Raw genomic sequence first — 23,032 nt, forward strand, 5'->3', positions numbered from 1 at the left:
TTTGTTTGTGTTCAGCATTTTGTGTTTGTTGATTTCGTCTTGGAGTGATAGAATTAGATAGAGTAAGATTAACTGTCGGTTTCGTTATACAGGATATAGGCTAGAGATACGTTAGCAACATTAATCAACATTTACATTTAACAAATGTTTAGAAATTACAATACAATTGAATTGAATAATTTATGAAATTGTATATTAGGTTCATGGTATTTGGATTCATATTATATCCATTTTTGTTGTTATCAAACATTTATTTTATCGATTAGCTCCATGTAAAATATGCAACATAACAATTAACAATATTATTTTATCTATTTTTTATTATTAGCTTCGTTCTCCGTTTTCGTAAACCATTTTGTGATTTCGTTTATTCTTGATAACCTTTAAGCGTCTCCTTTAGTGATATATTTTATATATACTCGTACTCGTACTCGTACGACTGATTATAGGATGTAGAAGTGGCTTTGTGGGAACGTTTACCACACAGCATTTTAGTGCTAAATGAATATACATACAATATGCTTGGGTTTAAATAAGCTAATGAGGTTGATATACACAGAAATAAAGCTAGGAACTTAGGCAGAGCTAAACTAGGGAATGTTGAAACACCATTGTATACTGGAGAGATGCGACACCGACACGAATGCAAGCAGCTATCCTCAAATGATAGATGCAATAGATGCTGGAGTGTCTACTCGTGGGCCTGGGACTCCTGCTGCACGAGCTTGAAGCGACGAGGCGACTTTATCGATCCCTGATGGCCGAACAAATTCTTCAGCTGGCCATCGCGGGTCAGCACCTTGCGTATGTAGCGTGACACCAGTATCTGGGGGCGCTGTGGATGAAACCGATATGGGATTTAGCGATAATTCAGTTAGATTGGAGTTCCACCGCTCACCTGCTGCCACTCGTGCATGACCTCCTTGGGGGCGTTGACCTGATCGCCATTCAGACGATTCAACAGTGCCACACAGACGACGGCTGCCTTGATGCCGGCATGGTGGGTCAGGGCTGCGAAGATGGTGCTCTCCATTTCGATGTTGACCACGCCGTGGTCGCGCAGCTTCTCCAGATAGGCCATCTTGTCGTTCTCGGTGAACTCGCAGAAGGCGCCATCCAGACGGCCCTGGCCCTCGTAGAAATCATTTGTGCACTGGGTCTTGCCGATGATGGTGTCATAGGGATCGTCGGCACTGTGCAGGGATTTCAGCTCACGGGCCAGCTTCTTGTCCAACTTTGCCGGCCGGTGCACGGTCTCGCCCAGAATGGTCTGCAAAGCAAAGAGTCATTTAGTTTCTAGTTCGACTGGGTCATGGGAGCGTTAAAGCACTTACAAATTCATGGGAATTCCTCAGCTGACCATCGAGGGCATCCTCGGTGATGATGACAGTGCCGCCCTCGACGCCGATGCCGCCACAGGTGCCGATGCGTATGAAGATCGGATCAATGCACTTGGCATGGTACATCAGCTTGATCATCTCGTGCATCAGAATGCTGACCGAGGGCGTTCCCATGCCGTGACTGACGCAAAGCACCGGACCAACTTTGTACATCGAGTAGCGATACGAGTAGGCGCTGATGTCCTGCAGCTGGGTGCCAGCGGGCAGCTTGTAGCCTATCTCGTCCATAATGAAGTGTGCAAAGTTCTCCATGCGCTTTGGTGTTCCGCCCATGCAAACGAACTGGTCAGCGTTGAAAGGGAAAAGGGAAATAGTTTAAACGATTAAGTCCCTTATAAGCTGAACTATCAAGTTTGATTATTCAGCTTATTCAGCAATTAATATGAGCGAAAAGTATAATTAAGTAACACAGGGTCTAGGTCTGGGTCAAATACGAATAATGCACGAGCTTGATGCTTGATTAATGCATTTAGATGTTGTCTCACCTTAACATCGCCAAACATCTCCTGCAGATCATGGCTCTCACTGCCCAAGGCCAGATGGTAGAGAATATCCTGGTCCATCAGCTCAATATTCGAGTTGCGCAACTTGACAGTTCCATCAGAGTATCTGTAGATTAGAGGCAGACCAATTAGACTCCATGTAGACAATTACAGGGTAATAGAAGTGATATTTTTAACCAAATGAAAACCAAACCAATTCGGAACGAAACTCATTAAATTTTCGTGCTTTGATTTGACGTACTGTTATCTGAATATTTCATAGAAATTCGAATATCGTAGATAATGAAAAGCATCAGGTTTGTCATCGATTCCATGTGATATGTCTGTGCTACTCGTATTTGAAACCTAAAAGAACCACCACGAATCGAAGTCATATTTCCCCATAAACATGACTAAGGTTTTCTTTTCTATGAATGGAAAATAAACAATTCGGATTTCACTTCTCTAATCAATGTTTGCATAATGAAAACAAATGAGCGACCCCCCTGTAGAGACCCGAATTTTGCCAACGAGCCCCCTGCCAGATAGTCATTATCAAGTGCGTCAACGCCGAAATAAATATGTAAAAAAATAAAACAAGTTCCAACTGTGAGCACAACAAATGGCAATAACATTTCGTGACATAAGCATAATCAGAGAGTATCTGGGCACAGTCTTGACCTTGATTGATAAGGGAATCTCATGCTACGTATACAAATGAGCAATTTCCTAAGTACTCGAGCAAACATCCGATCATAATGTTTGTTATGTGCTTGGGTTTCGTTTTGTCTACCAACAAAACAGACGCGCTCTGATTGATGACAATCGAAGCCGGACAGCCAGGAAGGGTGTCTGGGGGTCGGTAAGCACTTTTATGGACACTCCCACTCGCAAGAGCAAATATTTGGCCAACTGTTCTGTCTCGTTTTTGCTCTTTGGATGTTGCTGATAGTCTTTGGTATCTATGCAGCATGTGTGCCAGCAATACGATGTGTCATTGTGCCAACTAAAGACTGCATTGCGCATTCCATTACACAGAGCATCTTCTATCGGTTGAGTCACCAGGTGGTTCAGTGGCCCGCCAAGGACCACGAACAACCCCCGAATCCTGCCAGACGGCAGCTGCAGCTCGAACCTATGCCAATCCAACCGGTTTCCTGTCTGTATTTGTTTGCTTTTTGCATCCTTACCGCGTTATTCTCTGCACATAGGCATCGTCTGTCTCGCCATCCTGCATGTGGGCGAGATCGTAGTGCGCCTTGAAGTCATGCGACTTATTGGCTGTTATTGTGGGTGGCATGATGTCACCGTGTCCTTTTGGCCCACTCCTTGTAACCACCAAAACAAACTTGTACAAACGCACTCAAAGAGCGGCAGAAAGCCCGAACACGAACACGAAATAAAAGCGATATATGTAGACACGTCAACGTTTCGAGCGAAACTAAAAAATTGTTCACTGCTTCGCCGGGTCTTATATAGCCGGGCCAACCGAGGGATGGCTACCGAACGCGCTCAACGAGCGACTGTGAGCGCTACGAATGGTATGATTTATTCGAATTTCTGTCTGCCGACTGCTGTTTGCTGGTTGCTTGGGATTGTAATCTCTCTCTTTTTGCGCGAAACGGAAGTTCAGATGTCACTTATGCTGCGCATTTCGATTTACACAGATCCTAAGCGAAATGCCACATGACATGATGTAAGACGGAGCGTCTTAAGGGTCACGGTCAATTCCCTCTCCCACTGATAACAATCAGCAGACGCTGATCAAGTGCAATTTATTGCTGGCTGGACAGCCAACGGAATGCAGCAAAACATAACGAATTTGCGTAATCCCTATATAAATCTAGGCGTGTGCCCGAGTGTAAAAATTACAGGGTGCTCTGTGCGGCTGATAGTCGACATTTATGTGGATCGGATCATTAGTTTTATATTCTTAATATATGCAAATTGTGGTACGGAATTGTCCGGCCATGCATATTTATAAACTGGTTCGGAGATTTCGCATACACTTAACATTTTTCAACTCTGATATTTGCAAATGAGAATCAAACAAACCGAAATTGTGAAATTTTGTATGCTGAAGATTAAAACACATAAATGGAGTGGCAAAAACAAATTTAATATGAAACAAAACTGGAGTTTCACGATATTTACATCGAATTTCATATGTATTTATGCAGCCAGTGATTTGGCAAATGTTCATTTCATCATGGGCTCAAAGAACTGCTCTGCAAGGGAACCTCAGGCCTACTCTCGGCCCTGCGTCATCCGATTTCAGTGGGTATGTACCTATGTACATATATACTCTTAGTAAATTCAAGCCAAGTCATAAAATATACATAAACACACGACAGCGAAAGACAGTCCAAAGAGGAGCACAATGTCTGCACACACACCAGCACATGAGCCAGTGAATAGACACAGAAAATAATAAAAAGGCGAAGCAAAAAGGAAACTTGCCATAAAGAAAGTTTAACTTGGGCTCGAGGCTCCTAGGTACCCTTTCAGATATAAATAAATGCAACTAAATTAAATAAAACGAATAGGAGTAGACTTTGGGGAAACTATCTTGTTTCTATGATTGTTTCTACAGAACTTCTAGTCTTCCTTCGGCTGAACCACTTATGCACTATAAGTATATAGGGTATAAGAAGGGTAAGTTTCATGGATTTAGGAAAGCACCTGAGCTTGATTGATGACCAAGCTTACATAATATTTATGTGCTTTACATGAACAGAAGTGCCTGCTGTCTTATAATACCTCTTACTAGGGTATATGAAAAGAGCAAAAGCGCAAACAAAGCAATGAAAACGAAGCTAAAAGGGGGCTCGCCTGTGCGCAGACACAAATCGGTAGAGAGGCAGAGACAGATAGACATAGTAGCATGTGTATATACATATATCCACAAGAGTGAAAGAGTGAGTGGCATGCCGAGATATATGTACATACGTGACGCAGCCCGCAAGTACATTTTTGAGGTCGCAATCAACGGCAAACACAACAAGCAATCGCATCGGCATCGCAGTAAAGAGCGGATGGAGGTGAATGGTTGGATGGTGGAATTCAGTTAATGCCAACCGTAATTAACTTGGTCAATTCTCCGTAACCGACGCGACGGTTGGTTCATTGATTGACTTTTGCCTGCCGCTAAAGCCATACAAAACTCGTTATTTATGCAAGCAAATGCAAACCAAGCTAAAGTACATCAAGTGTTTTTTTCTCAATATTTGTTTGGATAACGATTTGGAAAAGAAAACCTCATTAGCAAAACGAATGAGTCGAGATTAAGAGTGGATCCCATGGGGGAATGTGCTGCCTCTGCCTCATGGGAAACGCAGACAGAAACTAAACCATTTCAAGTCTTTCTTTTGGGTCATTCTACTTGAGTGCTTGCTGACTGTCTGTGGCAGCAACAAATGTCAGAGGCAGTCACCAGCCCTAAACAGAGCGACTTGATCTATTTGTGTAACCCCCTACGAATGCCCAACCCTACCTTGGCCTACAGTTGACCCCAGAGCGTGGGAGAGAGAACCCTCTGGGAACCCTCTGAGTCGTGACAAAAGCTCTGAATGAATTTCTCACATGTCACGTTGCGGCGCAAGCCATTAATCAGAGAGCTTTAAATGGATCCTACAATATTCCTTACGGAATAAACACACAATTTTCAACCTTTACCTGACCTCTCCCACTGGCTGGTGCCAAGTGGAAAATGTAATTGCATTTCCCTACCCTGAACAAAGCCATAAAGGTCTTTGGGCTGCTGCCTGCTGGCTGCTGGGCTGCCGATAAGAGCTGGTTGGGTAATTACATACTCCCCGTAAGGTCAAGTCAAGAGCGCAACAATGGGGATGCCTGCAAAATGAGAAATGCAAATGATGCTGGGCACAATGCAGTGCAGGGGGCTTCGATAGAATTACTTTCCCCGAAGAAATGACAAACGACAAATGACGAGGAGAAAGCAAAAGTCTGCAAAGTCACGTCATGCTGTCATCCTAATCGTATTCATCCCAAATTGCATTACTCACAGGCCACTGGGAGCGCCTCTGGAATAGGCATGAAGTCTGGTTCTGGCTCTGGCTGGGTCCAATCTGCTCTGGCTGCGATATTCCAAGGCCAATCGATAATTGGCTCTGTAATATTTTGTTCGTCACATAGCTGGCTCGGCTACTGTGCGTATGAGTAATGGCCGAAAACCACCCACTACCCCAACGTCTACCCACACTTCTGGATAATGCGTGGGCCTGGGGAGCGATAAGCAAACGCCTGTGGCTGTCGACTAGCCCAATCACATCCCTAGCGACCTTGCGCCCGCCTACGCTCCGCTGCAGGTCCCTAATTCAGTAGAAAATTTGGTGCCAAGCACAGGCACAGCCATAGGCAGAGGCACATCTATTTATACTGCCATTGCCGATATCTGAATTAGCCAGTAATTAAAGCCAATTTGTGTGTGTTTTTTGGGCTATTATGGCATTAAGCTTAAGTCAATTGGAAATGATTTTGCTGGCATCAAGGGAGATTTCCTTAGGATCACGAAAACATCTACTTGGTGGCAGTTCCCCACTCTAAATTCTCCTGGGAAACTCTAAGTCTGCACAGAAATTTTGGCATACTTTTCGGTTTAAGCCATGAGCATATTTTAACGACTTCTAACTTTTTCAGGCATACTTTTTGGGGGTGTAAAAATATATAAATGAATAAGGAACCAAGAACACCTTTAACTACAATGCAGCTGAAAGAAACTTCCTTGAGAAGTTTTCGTGTCCGTCCTTCCCTCTGCCACTGTCCATTGTTTTCCACCTGACACGTTCTGTCGCCTAAGTTGAAATTTATGGCCCCAACATTGTTCTTGTTTCTTGACAGAAAACTTATTCTGGTGCCGCAAAAACAAAATGAAGTTTGGTCCAAGCAGTTAATTTTGAGCCACAAAACAAGGTTGGTTGCGGGGTTTTCGGATGTGTGATGTACTTACTCATCCAATTCCTCGTCGGAGAGGGAATTGCTGATGCCGGTGAGCAGCAGCGACATCTTGCGGTGGAACCCTGCAAAAGAGAAATTAAATGTAAATGGAATTTTAATAGCTCGCCCTGCCAGAGCGCCAATTGCAGGCGTGTTTTAAATGTAAAGCCTACTCTTGGGCCCCTGCTAAGACCCTTTAAATGCGTGCCCCACTGAGAGGGACGAAATGCGAACCGGAAACCACGGAGGAAACAGTGGAAAAGGCGCACACAGCATTTGGACAGCTTTTAATTAAAAACGTCAGAGAAACGTCACGTGCCAATGTCAATGTCTGGGCGTGCTCGTGTTCGTGTGGGGAAGCATCAGATTTGAGTCGAGTTTGAGTCCTTGAAATGCTTGCGACTAGCAAAATGTTTTAGCGTTTGAATTTAAGGGTTGGCTTAGCCGTTGGCGATTTCCGCACGGTTGGGGCAACACGGCCATCCCCAAAGTTGGGCCACACTATGAGGCAGAGTACGAGTATCTTTCTTGTTTGTTCGAGGGTGAAAGTTCAAGGCTAACAACAATTAGCCTGACCGAACCGCAGGCACTCGAGAGGGCCCCTAAAGTGGCAGCCGCGTGTAGGGTCCCAAAATTTGTTCAGTTTGTTGATTTTTGTTTTTGGAATAATATTTACGCGGAGTGGAGTGGAGCTGCTGATTATGTCTTGAATTTGAAATGAGAAAAAGCAGACGGCAGCAACAGAACTGGCAACAAAACTGTTGCATACCCCTCAAGAGGCTTTTAGGGATTCTTGGGAGAGATTAGGGGCTCTTGGAAGCAAAATTTATGCATAACAAATGGCAAAAATATTTGCATAATCCTCATTAAGTTGTGATGGTTAACAAAGCCCAGTCCATTTCTACCCTCGTTTTTTATCAACTGCCATAAATCCCCCTCGTATTGTGCAGACAAACCCATTTGGCAAGCGATACCGCCGACTGCGGGCAACGTTGACCCATTAAATGGCATGGAATAGAGGACTGAAAGCGTTTGCTGAACCACGAAGGAATGTTTGCACTCAGCTGATGATGATACAGACAGAAAGGATGGTTCAATGGCAAATGAAAAAGGGTGGTTGGGCTCGGAAACTTTTTCATTTGCTTGAGCACCGTTCCCTACAAAACATCTGGTGCCAAGATATGTACATTCCATGCATTTGTGTGTATCCTGTGCACCCCGGATAATATTCGGAGCAGAGCTATTGATTTTCTACCCCAAACAGGATGACCAAGTCTTGGTCTACATACGAAAGCAGTCATATCAAAGTATTCACAAGGTGTGAAGGTGCTTCGATACTGTTTTTCTTGGTCTCTGGACTTACGTAAAGAGTTGGGAGTTGATATGTGAAGGGCTCTGCGTGTCTCGAATCGGTCTGTAGTTGCGGCTGCCGGATGCAAAGAAAGAAAAGCAATTTAACACAATTATTTTTGCAGCTATATCACGATATTGTTTTGTTATTTCGATGCCTTTTCTGCATTGTTTATCTGCAGGCACGTGAAAGGAACTTTCTCTCTTTCTCTTTGGCTCTCTCTATCCCTCTCTCTCGCTGGGACTCACACGTACCACGGCACACGAACACAGAAGCGAACAGAAGAGTGAGCGACGACGACCAGAGCTGCGCGAGAGTTCAAGACCGACTGACGAAGAGGAGTCTCAGCGTGAGAATTTGTTGGCTGTGCTCAGACAATCACTCAATCGGATTTTTGGCTCAACTTTCGGCCGGAAAAGCGCCGAGCAGACTCACTCAAATGGTGCTCGGCAAATTGTTGTTTATTGTGCATGGGAAAATGTAATTATAGTCCGCAAATCCACCGCCACACCGAGCTCCGAAACGTCAGCAAAGATACTGTATATGTATAAATTATACAATTTTCTCGCAAATCTCACTCAGAGAGGGGTGCTAGGGGGGTTTAGGTGTATTCATTCCATGCAACAGCTGCTGCGCACAAAGAAACCCAATGCCCTCTGCATCCTTGCGGTTTCTGCACCAGCCTGGGTGTTAATTACTGGGCAGGACCGAGAAGAAATACGATCCGGAGTCTTTATATTTGAAATTTATGATGCTTTGTTCATCTGAATTTCCAAGTTGAAGTTAAAGTTAGTAGGCCTTGCCGATTCAGATGTAATATAATTTAGTTTCCCACCGATCCGATATGGATACGATTTTGGCAATAAAGGGTAAGGACTTTGTCCTACTCTCCGCTAACATAGGGACAGGCAAAGGCCTCTTAATGTTGGATCAGGGTGAGTTCGCTTGGCATCGAATTGGAGTACGTTCACATATTTGTATCACTATTCCAGACAAATCAAAGATAGAACGCATCAGTGACTATTCCATGATTGCTGCCGCTGGCGAAGGAGGAGACCCGCAACGTTTTGTTAACTTTATCGCGGGGCATTCGGAATTGCAAAGAGTGCAACATAATGGATTGGATATGCCCGTGAACAGCATTGCTCACTTTGCCGCAAAACAGATATGTGAAAGTGTGATGGAAAATCTGAATTATAAGGTCTCCGCACTGATTGCTGGCTGGGGTCCGCTGATGGGTCCGCAACTGCATCAAATCGACGAGTTCGGGGGCTTAATGTCCGTTCCACATAGTGGCCAAGGCGTCGGGTTGGCCTTATTTAACTCCATATTCCAAAAATACTATTCGCCAGACATTGATGAACCCACAGCCTACAAAGTGCTGAAGAAATGCGTGGCAGCAGCCCATGAGCGTCTCGCTGTCAATATGCGCAACTTTGAGGTGTTTGCTGTGAAGGAAAATGGCATCACCAAGCTGAACACCATCGATGCTGACTCTTTGAAGACGGCGCCCCATTGAGTCTTTGATATAATAATTTATAATTTCACGTAAACTCGATACACACAAATCAGATACATCAGACTCTTGCTCTTAAGTACGGAACTTCACACTAAAGTTAACTGTGGGGTAAAGGATAATTTTCACTTTAATATCATTGAAAAAGTGCAACCTGAACTGGTTGAAAAGGATATCAGAGAGCTCTGTTTACGGTTAAAATTTAATGAGCATTTTGAACAGCATTAAAGGTGTTGGCAAATTGCTTTCCATCCGAGCTTAATTTGAGCTTACCCAAGGGAATCGCTGCGTATACTCAATTTAATTAAATATCGCGCATACACCGCGTCATAACTCCCCTGTATAGCCCATAAAGCAACATAAAATGGCTGTATTTGTGCTTTTATTTGTTTATTCATGCTGCTCGTAAAACTTTTCCCATTGAAGCGAATTGCGGACTTTGTTTGCGCAAGAATTTCATAAATCCGCGAACAGGGGATTTTTCCCTAATGGAAAAAGTTGCATGAAGTGGAAAGATATGAGTGCCCTCCAATCTTTTTCCGATGTGTGAAGACTCAAATCAAAATTACTTTAAAAGATGCAAAACAAAAATGTTTTATTATTCTAAATAAATTGTTAAACACCCTTGGAGTAATTTCTTTGCCATTGCCAAACATATTATTTTCCTCAAGCTAACCAAAACAAACAAATTTGTTTCCCCATTCCCGGTAGGTAATTATTGCCAATTGTTTACCAGAAATATTTGTTGTGTAAACCGAAACAGTATTCACTCAATGCCAAGGTGATGATGTGTTCCACACACACAAGAAGAACTTTTTAGCTCAGCAACAGAAAACATAATCACAAAGTTCTAAAACCTCTAGCCCAAACTTGGATGAGATCAGAGGTTGTCAGTGGGCTTAATTAATTCTAATCAATAGTGCGTTTGACTTTAATTTGACATTGACATTCAAATGGTACTATTTTGCTTCGTATTTTCTGCTTAATTTCTGAGCATTTACAGACACATGCCCCATGCCTCACGCTTGACTGCGGCTCAGACGCAGATAATAAGTCCAACAGCTGGACATAAATGACACCGACATGGGACAGTAATTTCATGTTTCGTTGTGCAAAATAGTCCATAAAAAAGTGAATCAAGAGAGCGGCAGAGAGGTACAGTAAAATTTAAGCGGCTGTTAAATTGTTTGCTTTAACGCATCTTCAACAATCCCATTGAGGGCCTTGTTTGATGGCTCTGTAAATCGTCAATTCACTCATCCAGTGGGCCATTTCATCAAGTGACAAGTTACGAATGCTTGAAGCACCGCTTAAAGCTTCCAGTTCACTGAATCACGAGAAAAAAACGACCTTCTGGGTGTTGAGTCCGTGGATACTCTTAGATCAATATATTGGCACGATTTTGGACTGAGTTGAGCTATAAAACAGAAAGTATGAAGAAATTGTACAGAAATTTCCACAATTGTTTGTATAAATATCAAATATTATATCCTGTCTAAGGGTATAACAACAGTTCCATTTTATCACTCACAAAGCACGCAATGGCAAAGACATTGCTCATACGCAACGCTGCCTGCCTTGGATCAACAGTTGAGAACCAAGCATATGGTGGATAGTTCAAGGACATGCCAAAGGCTCTACAGCCCCCACCAATGGAATCCATAACCAATGGGAATTTTAATATCAGACACGTGTCAATGGGAGACATGAGTGTTTCCTGCCTGACAGAGACCAGTGACTGCCGCTCATTTCGTTCAACTATTTGTCGAATGCTCATGATTTTCCATCCCATTTCCTTTGACGGTTTGAGAGGGATTTTCAATTCCTGTTTGCATGCAGGAAAATGGTTGGAGGCCCAGCTGTTGTTGACCACTTCCGTTGAGGGTGTCGCCAAGGGCCTCAGAGTGTTGCGGATGGGGTGGTTGGGCCCACGTCCAGGTTTGCCATTGCTGCCACCACGCCCACATAACACCACGCAAAAGCGGAAATGTTGTCCCTGGCAGCCCCTGGCGTCTCGTGCGTCTAAGCAATTGTTACGTAATCAGTCTGCTCTCACTCGCTCTGCTACGCTCTCTCCCACTCAGTTTTCCTCTCTCACTCTCTCAGAGTTTTCCGTGCATTCAAGTGCGTTGAACTTGGCCCATTTTATGGCGCGTGTTTGAGTGAAAATTCGGCAATTGAGGCACGGGTACATTCTGAGAAATTTGTTTTTGCCATCGGGGTACACGTCTGCGCCCACACCCACTTCGCTGGGTGTTTGAGTGGGGCGTCGGCGTCCCTCTGGGGAGGCGTCATACGTACAAAGTGCGAGCGTTAATCTTCTAGTCGCTTATGATGCTTATGGCATTTGTACACAAAGCGCCCACTGTGGAATATATTCCAGAGAATTCGCTGGTAAACATTGTGGGAAAGCTGTAGGCAGGGAAGATTCCCATTCCATGATGTACAAATGCATGTGATATTCCAGACAACTTGAAGATCGAACTTCTCATTCGATCCCTTAATCACCATAGCTTTGATTAATGGAGCTCAGCCTTTCAAGGAATTTCCAACGCTTTCTTCCAACAATGATTAACCCGAATAAAACTGAAATAAAATAAATTTTAATTACACAATGCACTTTTAAGCTAAAGTTAGAGTAAACATACCATACCTTACCATCACTTGCACCACCCAGCAGCTGTTTCGTTCCACTGTCGGACACTTTTGCGACAGGCGTCAGTTTTGTTTGTAAGCGGAGACACTTTGCTAATGATGGCTGTTCGCTGTTCCTTTGGGAGGTGTGTTTGGGAGGAGGACTTTCCTCATTAAGGAACTGATGGGGGGAAATGAAACTCAAAACTGGATTCAAGTTGTTGTTGTTGTTTTAAAGATCATATTTACTTCAATCACAGCACAGAATACAGAGAATATTATCTAATGGTTTATTTGTCGCTCGAAGGGAAATTGTAAACGCGGAAACAAGGGAAAACTATTTCCATATGTTGTGTGTTATGTGTGTGGAAGTAGGAAGCGTGGTGTGGTGTGGTGTGTTCTGTGTTTGTTCTGTAAATTAAGAGAGAGAGAGAGAGATGGAGAAAAGTGGCAGAGAAAGTCGAGCAAGTGCGGAAAACAGAGTGTAAACTGTGGAAAAGAGCTGTGTGGTAGGAGGTTTTCTATCTTTCTTTTAGAGAGTTGTTTAATTGTTGACATGTATGTATATTTCGTAGTTGGGTTACTTTATGTTTATGTTTTTTTTGGTTTTGTTTTTGTTTTTGTTCTTTTTGGATCATTAACACACAACTAACATTTAGAGTATTGTTGAATATGCAAACACGTTTCGTATGTATATAGGTTGATGTGTTACGTTATGTCTAGGTTTAGTTTAGGTTTAGTTTTAGTTTTAGTTGCTTACTAGGTTGCTAGTTACAATTGTTGACTTGGTTGTTAGATTCTACTTGAAGATCAGGTTTCCGAAATGTTTCTCTTGTCGTAGTTTCTCTCGTGGTACAGCAGTTGAGTCATTCATGATTGTTGCGAGTTGCAAAGAAAGGCTTTCAAAATAGCTAACAGAGGTGTGAAAAAACAGCACAACTTAACTTAATATAAAACATTACAGCTAGAAATAATCTCCATGTGGGGCGCACATATGCCGCCTCCATTTTTGTGCAATTCAATTAAACTTATAAATGTACAATAAAAATTATTTAAAAATTAGCAGCAGCAGCAGGAAGCAGCAGCATTTGAGCACTCTCTCTCCTCTCTGCCATCGAGTAATCTCTTGTTCGAGTCTGGTATTCGATTCTTGCTAGGAAACGTACGCCTGTGTGTGTGTTGTACAAATAAGAATATTCAGCCTTCGTCCCTTTGACTAAAAATGCACCAGCCATGTGTCGTTGCTTTATCAAAATTATTCATTCCTTCACCATATCCATGGGCCAATCAGTACAGATAGTTGTGGGGAAAGACGGCACGGGCAGGCAGATAGCAGGGATCATGTTGATTGCGATAGCGACGCGCCAAGAAAACGGCCAAGACCTAAGTGGAAACAAAAGTTGTATTAGTCGTCGATCATTCAAAGTTGTTTGCATAAGAATAAAAACCAAGGAAAATGAAGACACAAAAATGCTTAAACATGTCTCACCCTCTGGCCTCTGCTCGATTAGGCTTAGTCGAAAGAGCCCGTCAGTTGGTTTTACAGTTAGTTAAAGAGTGTTAGAATGAAGGGTAAAGAAGAAGGGGATTGTTGATTGCTTTATATGGCTCTCTCCTCCTCTATATGTCTATAACACTATATCTGTATGAGTGTATATATGTCTAAAGTTGTATTGTATATCAATTACGAACTAACACACATTACGTACATACGTATCTATGCTGTAATGCGATTATATATATCTGTATATATGTATGTATGTCTGTATTTATATATGTATCTGTAGATGGTATAAATATATAAGATGTATGCAGACCCAAAGAGCTCTCTTTTGGTCTATGACCCATGAAATTCTCCGCCCAACATCCATAGCAACATTTCGCAGAAAGGGAAATACACAGAGACAGAGATACACACACATAAATCTATATAACTTTGCCTGTTGCTATGTCGCGGGGACTAATTGTTCTTTTCTGATTTAAGGGACAATTTAAAGGAAGGCGCTGGGCAAGCCGCGCGGATCCTTTTGATTGCGATAGCGCACGGTTAGCCAGACGCCCACAAACTAAAGGCAGCATGTGAATGGATGGAGGAATTACACAGATTACAGAGATTAGTACAAACTACTCCATTTCTTTGTACGCACCTCGGTGAAGCTGAAGAAGATGCCCAGACCGCCGCACAGCTTGAAGGCATAGTCGATCTTGTCCTCCAGCATGGGACCACAGGCCGGGCAATGGCAATCCACATCGTTCGACTGTTCGCAGCACTTTCGATTGACCAGCTCGCAGGAGGGTTCATCTGTCGGAGCCAGGGGAGTGGTCGGAAGGTTGATGCTGCTGGTGGCATTGAAGCCGCAGCAGTCGAGGCTCTCCTGCACCTGTTGCCGCAACTCTGGGGGCACTGTCATCCATCCCTGCTCGGCAAACTGCTGCTGCTGCTCGGCATTGACAGCCAGGCAAGAGCTGGCAATGGAGAACTGGATGAGGAAGAGCATAAACAGGATGATCATGTACTGCGGGGGGAGAGAGAAACAGTCTAGGGGTTAAGGAAAGCCACGAGAGTGATTACAAAATGCTTATCAAGAGTGGTGATGCTCATGCCAACAGCTGTCGTCATTGCAGCCGAGGCCCCGTCATAATTTGACTCATAATGAGGCCACTTTTCATGTCATTGTTCGACACGAGGGGCACGACCTTCGGCTCTATGTATGTGGCAAGCACTTTTGGTGCGTGCGCTTGCAAGGTTTTCTTGTGGTTGGTTCGAAAAGGATACAAAGAAGAGCATCACTTGATGGTGCTTCACAGCGCCGGCGAGGCCCAGCATGGAGATGCAGATGAGGATGACGCCGCAGGCCAGGATGCCGCCCACAATGGGCAGATTGGTGACAATGGAGGCGGCCCGCGCATAGACCCCCACGCCAATCAGCAGGAAACCAATCATCTAGTGGATGGAGAAGAGGGGAGAGGAGAAGAGCAGAGTATAAGTACTTAAGATGTGCACTGGAGGTCGACTATTAACAAGAGGAACAACAGACCGCAGACAGGCAGCAGCAGCAGGCAGGACGCATGGATACATACAGGTACACATACAGACGATTGCATGTGCGTGTGTGTGCGTGTATGTTGCACCTGCCACAAGAAAATCAATAAAACGCCATTAGGCGCTGTAATTTAATAATCTACTCGTAACACAATCGCTTTTGTTGCTGTTGCTGCTGCTTTGCATTTGTTGTTCCACTTCCTGGTTGTTGTTTTTGCCACTGGGAATTTCTACATTTCTGTTTGTTTTTTTCTCTCGTTTGCTTACCACATATAAAATGTTGAGCGCTATGAGCGCGTTCTTCGAGCAGGTAAATCCTCCACACATGTTGCAGCACACCTTGGACTGGCTTCAAATGAATTTGATTGAATTTAATTCAATTTTTTAACAATTTCAAGAAATTTTCGTATTTTGCAGCGCAATTTTCACTTTCAATTTCAGTGCGACCGCGGAGTTCTCCAAAAAATATACCACAATATGACCACACACAATACCAAAGATTCTTAGTATTTAAAGTAGCATTTTTAAAAAATATACTGCATACTAGATTGCAGACTGTCGCAGGGTCAATGCTGTGAAGTGCAGAATTTACACCACATAATGTAAAAATGTTAAATATCTACACAAGAGTAGAAAAAATGTAAGACGTAACGTAATATAAATAAATGTGATCTATTATCATTTAACGCCGAAAAGTTTGCAATAAATTTCTAGTAAATTTCAACATTCTAGTACACTTTGTGGGAAGGATATCCTCGAATTGAGGAAATGTTTGAAATCTTACTCTCCAATCAATGCAAAAACAAGTCAATCTGTGTTGGAGAGCCATCTTAACGTATTTCGTTATAAAGAATATTAGAAAACATTCGAAAGGGTACAAAGCCTGTCAGTCTAAGAAAAAATCATTATGAATGTTCCGTTCCCACCCACGTGACTTTTAATGCTGATCTCTTTGTTTGACCCTTTTATTTGTAATATTATTTTCCAATCAATCCAATAAAAATAAGTCATGAAAACCAGACAATCTTGTGGAAAATTGATTGATGAATTGGACAAAACTATAGTTTAAGCGCTGAGAATCCTAACTAGCTGGTAATATTAAATAGAACATCAAAGTCGAGGAAAATGATTTTATATTTAAGGTATATTTGCGGTATATTTTGCAAATTCCGCGGTCACGCTGTATATCGCGGATTTTTTCATTGTTTTAATTTTCAAGTCGCAAACTACGCAATTAAGGCAAAACAAGTAACTAATTATGTTGAAATGTCAATTTCCCTTGAGCCGCCAAGTGCCGTTAATTGCATTCTACATGCCACAAGCCACGGAAATTCCAACAAGAGGCGAAACAACAACTTCATTGCGTGTCACGGTCAGCGGAGGCCTAGGACCTCCTCATGGCAGCCGCAACAACCACGAGGCGGCATAAATTTATGGCCAAACGATAAGCGCCAGTCGAAAAACACACTAAACAACAACAACAACAAAACTGAAAAGAAAAGAGGAATATTCCAAGCTAAGCTAGCGATCGCGCTGCCCAAAATTGGACAAGGAACGTGCGTCGCGCGAGCAAAAGCAGAATTTAGTAGCTGTCAAAGGCATCAGCTGTGGCCCGGGCAACACCTACAGCCTGGCCAGTGTTCGAGAAGTCAAGTTGTGGCTGGTGGGATGGTAAATGGCGGGAGATGAGGCGAGTGGCAGCGGCCACAGCGGCATCCACACGCAAAGAATGCCACAGGTGAGTCCCAAGCTGTTGAATGTACAGTAGAGATTGGATAGGTCTAGAAATTTGAATGTGGGAGTTTCGCTTCTTATTTCCATATGAGAATGAATGAATGATCTTTATCGTAGTAATAAGGCTCTATGCTGTTGCTGTTCTCATCCGCTGGTTAGACTCTCTGATAGCCAATTCCCACTGTAATCCCCTGTTAGCCCAACTTTGTACTTGACTTTGCGTGCAAATGGCAAAAATGCCACAAAATCGTAGAAGGGGCAGAATCGCGAGAAGTGAGATCCCGATCCCCTGGAGCCGTTGGTGGCCTGTGTGACTCTATAAGGCTGATGCTGTCAGTTGTTTTTAGCCCGGCTCATTGGCAGCTTTATTGGCCCACTGCATATGGATGGGTCCACTACGCTCTGCTCCTCGTGTGTGCATGTTTTGCTGTGTGTGTGGGCCAACCTGCATACCAATCATAAATATAAATATGAATCTAAAATGCACTTGCAGGCGTCCCAGACCAATTCGGAGTCGCCTCGGCAACCTCGTTAGCCTCTGCGCTAGTGCGAAGATGCAAAACGGTTCTCGGATCTCGGGACTTGGGAGCTTGGGGACTCTGGTCCTCTTGCTGCTCTTGGTGCTCTTGGTGGGGCTGCTAACAAGATGGCAACACATGAAATTAGACTGCACCGATGCACGGCCAGCGATAGAAGGAGAACGAAGAACTGATCGTGCCCAGAAAACGGCAACAGGAACAACAAACTAATTAACATATTCAAATATTTGTCGCATTGTTTTCGCCCGTTTCCCAGAGTCTAGTTCTCTTCCACTGATCTCTGCTCGTCTGCCCACCTCTCGTTCTGTTCTCTCTTCTGCCCCTGCTCCGTGCTCCATGCTCCGTGCCAGTTGCCTGTTTATTGAAAAACCATTTTACGGTTTCATGCTTAAAAGTCATTGGGAGTGTGCGCCCTGCCGTGGCCAGAACCACGCCCCATCCTTGGAACCCATTGTGCAACAGCAGCAGCATCAGCGGCAGAAGAGGCATCAGCAACACCAGTCGCAGCATCTTCCTTTTGCATTCTATGGGGATTTTCTTCTCTCTCTGTCTCTGTAGACCCGTTGGCGCTATTTTTATCGCATTTTAAAAGGCTATTTGTAGTTGTTCCACCAGGAAGTGGCATAAATTCGCAGTGCATAATGGCTGTGAATAAATTATTTTGCAGCAGCTTCCTCTGACTGGCACGGACTCCGCTGCTGGTGCTGGTGCTGCTGCTGCTGCCCACCATTGATTCTGCCTCGCCCACGGTGCCTGATAAGCCGCAGCACTGCGCAGCGAAGCTCTCCCAGCTCGAAGTAGAAGACCCACCTCTGGCTCATCCATTGCGTTGTTCAATGAAAGAAGAAGTACAGATGAACAGGAACAATGCACTGGTTACGTAATCACTTACTGCGATTGTTGTCCTGCCTCCAGCCGCCGCCCGCTGCTCGTGAGAGTGGCCAGCCGGCGGCCTTCCTTGTGCACTCAAGCCATTTTCACGCACGCCCCCACCTCCAGCTAGGGCTTGGGCTTGGGCCCAGTGCTGTGATCTGTGATCCTCCTAAAAAATTGAATACGCAGCCATCGCATGCGCAGGCAGGAAAAAGCAAAAGTCTCACAGTTTGCCCAAGCGGAAGCGCTGACCAGGGCTTGGGCGCTGCTGAACCCTGAGGAAGATGTTGCTGTGATGCCAGCAGGAGACTGAACGAGGGATTTGTGTGTACTGTATGATGTGTGTGTGTGACTAGTTGCAGTGCAATTTAAGCAAAACTGTTCTTCAGATTAAATATGAATACGTCTTTATCTTTCAGCATTCAATCAGACTCTGCCTGGAAGCATGGACCACAGATTGGGTGGCACTTGACCCTGAGGATATCTTCATGTTACAGCCTTAAGGAATTTCCAGCTGAATGCAGCATCGATCGCAGATATTCTGAAGGTAAGCTTAGAAGATTTTTCCAGTCCCCACTTCAATATCATTTAATGTAAGTCAGATGTGATTCCATCTCGCGTTTAGCCAGAGTCAAAGTCAAAGTTCATCTGCGACTACCGAATCTTTGAAGTGAAATTGATTTTGAGTGAAATGACCCCGGTAGATGCTCCTTTGGGTTCTGTAATTGCCGCAGGTCTGGAGTCTGGAGATTCCAGAGATACATTCCAGTTATTAATTGTTTTCTGTTTTTGTTTTATTGCTGTTGTGTTCGTCTTCTGAGGCACCACCACTTTTGTGTGGCCAACAAGAACCTGGCGAATCTAGCGAAGCATCTTCAAACGGTACTGAACCATTTCTCTAATTTCTAATGGCTTTCCATCTCTCTGTATCGCTCTGGCGCAGACACCGAGGAGGGAGTCTTTTGGGGCCTGGTCAATGTCCTTAGCCATTTCGGTTTTGTTTGGGCCTTGCATGCGCATTGCGCACGACGCGTCAGGCAGCCATCCGCAGTCGGTTGGGTCTTCCGTTGGGTCTTCAGTTGGGTCTTCAGCCATCCAGCCAGCCAGCCAGCCCAGATGTTATCCATTCCATTGCGGCAGTGACCCCACCAGGGCCATAAATTCTCACAGTGCCTACACGCCTGCGCCTCTCTACAAATGTTCCAATTTGTATTTTTGCACAAATTGTTGTTGCTTCTTTGGAGCTCTTCCTGTTTGCGGCAGTGTTGCCGTTGCCGTTGCAGTCGCAGTTGCAGTTTTACTGTGCCTGGGCTGCTCTGCTTTGGCTGTTTGTTTAGATTGCATTTAATTTAATTTGCTTTACCCAATTGGGCTGAGCCCGCAATTAGAGACAAATGTTTTCGGCTGCATTCCTCCGGCTACTTAGCCCCCATGTTCGTGGCAATTAGTTTCGCCTTCCACTCGCTGGGCTATTGGGAATCTGGGGACATTGGACACTGGGGACATCGGGACATGGGGCGTGTCGTATTGGGTCGCTTTGAACGGTTCGGGTCGGCGTTCGTCGGTCGGGAGTCGGGAGTCGGGAACCCGGGCGAAAGTTATCTTGGCCAAAAGCACAAACGATGGCCGCCTCGATTTCCCACACGTTTGTTTGCTTAATTAGGTGAAAACTTGCCAACAGCTGTCCCGTCCCGTCCCATCCCGTCCCGAATGCCTCCGCCATGCCGGGCAATTGCTAATGAGCAGGACAAGCTGGAGGAGTTGGCGAAATGAAAAGTAACAAGCCACCGTCCTCGCTTTCAGCCATCGGAAAATGGAAAATGTTTAATGGTAAGCGGGAAAACGTTCACTCTGTCGCTTCAAGTGCTAAGATTCAAACTTTTGTCAGTCTATCTGTTTGCCTTATTGTACTCTATGCAGAAGTTGAGGATTCTCGGCTATGATGGGTGCTTAGCAGAGGAATTGGACTGGGGAAGAATTTCTTTTCCATCCTAATCAGCAGCTGTGTTTTCGTAGCTTTATGGAATTTTATATGCATGAATTTCACACTCCTTCCTGGAAATCTTTCACACAATTTTTATATATATCCCAATTTGTTTTGTATGCTTTTCATCTCTCTCAAATTATTGGCAGCATTTCCTCTTGCATTTCCGGCCAGTTAAAAGAGCATCAAAAGTTTCACATCGCAGGAAGTAGCTTGGTGTTTCAGCACCTCATTTCTGGTGGTGGTGCTGCTGCTGCAGTGGGTTTTCCTTTTCTTCAATCGCTTCTTCTTTTCTCTTTGGAGGGGAAATTTGGCGTTGCCCATTGCCATGGCAAGTGCATAATTTTTCAATCAAAGCGAGCAGCTGTAAAACAAACAAAAGCTGAAAAGCAACAACAGCAGTAGCGGCAGCGGCAGAGGCTAGAGGACAGAGGACGAGGCGGGAGGCCAATGAAGAAATCGTGAGGCAGGCCAACATGGCAGGCCAAAAAACCAAACGAATACAAAAAGAAAACCCGAATAGGAAAAGCTCTCTAGCTCTCTGTCATGGAATGGGTTGGGTTGGCTTGGGTGGTGAGGAGAGGAGAGGGGAGGAAGTGCTGCAAACGAGATCTTCACTCCGTTTGAACCCATCCCATTGCAGCTTAGCCTCTGGCGAGGCTCAATGGCATTTAAATGCAAATGACCACGAAGCGTGAGGGTGTTCAATGCGAACTTTATGCATGGAAATTGGCAAAATGCGAGCAAGCGTTTTCCTCAATGGTCAAAGTGTCAACCACAACGAGTGTAGGTGTCTCATCCATTGTCTCTGTCCCTGTCCCTGTTCTTGTCCCTGTCCCTGTTCCCATACCGAGGCCTTTCTTGGGATCAGAACGATCCAGGCCGAGGTTTGTGTCGGGGCCAAAGTCAAGCCGCTAATTAAAAGCCATTGCTAACAGTCAACGACTTAATGGCCAGGCATTTGCATAGCTGTCACCGCCAATGCCCACACTTGGCCACGTTCTGGAAAAGTGAGAAAAACCAAAAACAAAAAAAAAAAACTCAAGGAGCGCCCGGAGCACGGATTGCTGCTCTGCTCTGTTCCCCCATCGGAAGACCAACTCCAACTCCATCTAAAACTCCAACACCTCGACCGAGTCCAAGCCAAATACGCACCAGAACCGGCCATAAAAAATGTCAACGCGTGGCTTGTGATGATTTTCTGTAGCATGTGAGAAAGGGTACATTAACTTTGTGTGGAAAGTGGGTAATCGATGGGTTAAATCTGTATATTGGATGTAGAAAACGGACTAGGAGAGGGATTAATGTGTAGGCTAGATGTATATTAATTTGAGGGGTATGAAACCCTCCATTCTTTCTTCTAATGCCAAACCATTGCCAGATCGTAGTTCCAAATTCTAGTGCATCCGGAATTCGTTCAATCCAAACTCGCAGTTCGGCTATCTATCGCTTAATAAAGGAGTTTTATGCAACGTGAGGCACGACGCACATGCGTCTTCTCACACCCAGTCTTCAATAGAGGCAATCCACTGAGGCAATCGAGTCTCTCCTATGAGATGGACAGCAGAAGGAGACATCTTCATTTACTAACGCGACACACGTCTCACCCGAAGCTCGACTTTTCGCACTTTACAATTTCAATTTCAACACGATCATGATTAATCGACGCCTTCAGTGGATCAGAATTTGTAATTAATCATGGATTTATGTACATAGATATACCATACATATGTATTTATGTGTGTATACCCAATGGCGTGCGTAGCTGAAGCGTTAAAGAGATCGTGATACGCCTGGTTGAACTCCGCCGCTGCTTTATGTTGCCTCATAATTTGATTAACACTTTGGTCGGACTGCCCCTCCACACAAGAAGCACACTCCAAGCCATAATACGCGGAGAAGCTGCAGGTGACTGCCGGCACACCTAAAGATGCGACTATAAGTCTGCCACATCTCACACCTATACATATGTACATATTTATGTACATATGCATGTATCTGCGGCGGCACATGCCACATGGGTCTCGGCTCAAATTGCCGTGAAATTATCATCATTTCTGTGGGTCTTTTATGAGAGCGCTGCGACAAACATCAATTTCAGTTAATGGTGGCTTCGTTTTGTCAGTGAAATGTTAATTGGCAACAAAGTTGGTTATGGTTAAATTAATTTCTTGTGGGTAGAATATTTAATGAATCTTGACTCAAGATTTAAAGGTGGAACTAATTGCCAACAAATTGTATTTACATTTAGCCACGTTCTGCTTAATTTAATTATTGATTTTTATAATTTTTTTGACGCTTTCAAATGTTACTGATTTTTTCTTCAAAACTCTATACAACCAGAAATAATCTTTTTGGGACTTTTGTCTCTGTTGTTGCGATAGCTCTTGAACGCACCATGGAACAAATCTTTTAAATTTCCCACTCTTTTTTGGGATCTTCCAAAATAATTTCCCATTTCTTATCCTCCATAATCCTCCAATAGGTACAAAACGTTATTTTTATTTTTAGACATTTATT

The 23,032-nt window shown here is 44.1% G+C and overlaps 3 protein-coding genes across 5 annotated transcripts; 1 reads left to right on the forward strand and 2 right to left on the reverse strand.

Moving 5' to 3' along the window:
• Window positions 1–248: 248 nt before the first annotated feature.
• On the reverse strand, window positions 249–8,269 carry LOC117896903 (uridine phosphorylase 1). 2 transcript variants are annotated; one of them, XM_034805440.1, is made up of 6 exons: window positions 8,202–8,269; window positions 6,852–6,921; window positions 1,886–2,009; window positions 1,335–1,682; window positions 899–1,270; window positions 249–835 (listed from the first exon to the last, which is right to left on the reverse strand). In XM_034805440.1, exons 2-6 carry the CDS (start codon window positions 6,905–6,907, stop codon window positions 692–694), a joined length of 1,044 nt encoding a protein of 347 aa, XP_034661331.1. In that variant the 5' UTR covers window positions 6,908–6,921; window positions 8,202–8,269; the 3' UTR covers window positions 249–691. The 2 variants fall into 2 exon arrangements, with proteins under 2 accessions (XP_034661331.1, XP_034661330.1); XM_034805439.1 differs by lacking the exons at window positions 6,852–6,921; window positions 8,202–8,269 and adding an exon at window positions 3,073–3,326.
• Window positions 8,270–8,981: 712 nt separating this feature from the next.
• LOC117896992 (probable proteasome subunit beta type-2) lies at window positions 8,982–9,737 on the forward strand. Its single transcript, XM_034805549.1, has 2 exons — window positions 8,982–9,124; window positions 9,182–9,737. The coding sequence occupies exons 1-2, from the start codon at window positions 9,034–9,036 to the stop codon at window positions 9,706–9,708; spliced, it is 618 nt and encodes a 205-aa protein (XP_034661440.1). The 5' UTR covers window positions 8,982–9,033; the 3' UTR covers window positions 9,709–9,737.
• A 2,822-nt stretch (window positions 9,738–12,559) lies between these two features.
• LOC117897548 (tetraspanin-31-A) lies at window positions 12,560–15,825 on the reverse strand. Of its 2 annotated transcripts, XR_004649096.1 has the most exons (5): window positions 15,650–15,825; window positions 15,116–15,283; window positions 14,487–14,855; window positions 13,829–14,405; window positions 12,560–13,722 (listed from the first exon to the last, which is right to left on the reverse strand). XR_004649096.1 is itself a non-coding variant. In XM_034806475.1 (4 exons), the coding sequence occupies exons 1-4, from the start codon at window positions 15,707–15,709 to the stop codon at window positions 13,627–13,629; spliced, it is 693 nt and encodes a 230-aa protein (XP_034662366.1). In that variant the 5' UTR covers window positions 15,710–15,822; the 3' UTR covers window positions 12,560–13,626. The 2 variants fall into 2 exon arrangements, 1 of the variants encoding a protein (XP_034662366.1); XM_034806475.1 differs by lacking the exon at window positions 13,829–14,405 and having other exon boundaries at window positions 15,650–15,822.
• Between the last annotated feature and the right edge of the window lie 7,207 nt (window positions 15,826–23,032).

This window comes from Drosophila subobscura, chromosome O (assembly GCF_008121235.1).
Source record: "Drosophila subobscura isolate 14011-0131.10 chromosome O, UCBerk_Dsub_1.0, whole genome shotgun sequence".
NCBI lineage: Eukaryota > Metazoa > Arthropoda > Insecta > Diptera > Drosophilidae > Drosophila > Drosophila subobscura.

Bases quoted from the DNA above. Each gene is read 5' to 3' on its own strand.
- LOC117896903 (XM_034805439.1), bottom strand. From the start codon at position 3,182: ATGCCACCCACAATAACAGCCAATAAGTCGCATGACTTCAAGGCGCAC. The intron at 2,010-3,072 runs GTAAGGATGCAA...TCTAATCTACAG, and splicing joins TATGTGCAGAGAATAACGCG to ATACTCTGATGGAACTGTCA. The intron at 836-898 runs GTGAGCGGTGGA...TTTCATCCACAG, and splicing joins TCATGCACGAGTGGCAGCAG to CGCCCCCAGATACTGGTGTC.
- LOC117896992 (XM_034805549.1), top strand. From the start codon at position 9,034: ATGGATACGATTTTGGCAATAAAGGGTAAGGACTTTGTCCTACTCTCC. The intron at 9,125-9,181 runs GTGAGTTCGCTT...TCACTATTCCAG, and splicing joins CCTCTTAATGTTGGATCAGG to ACAAATCAAAGATAGAACGC.
- LOC117897548 (XM_034806475.1), bottom strand. From the start codon at position 15,709: ATGTGTGGAGGATTTACCTGCTCGAAGAACGCGCTCATAGCGCTCAAC. The intron at 14,856-15,115 runs GTATCCTTTTCG...CTCCCCCCGCAG, and splicing joins ATCAAGTGATGCTCTTCTTT to TACATGATCATCCTGTTTAT. The intron at 13,723-14,486 runs GTGCGTACAAAG...GTTTCCACTTAG, and splicing joins TCTTCTTCAGCTTCACCGAG to GTCTTGGCCGTTTTCTTGGC.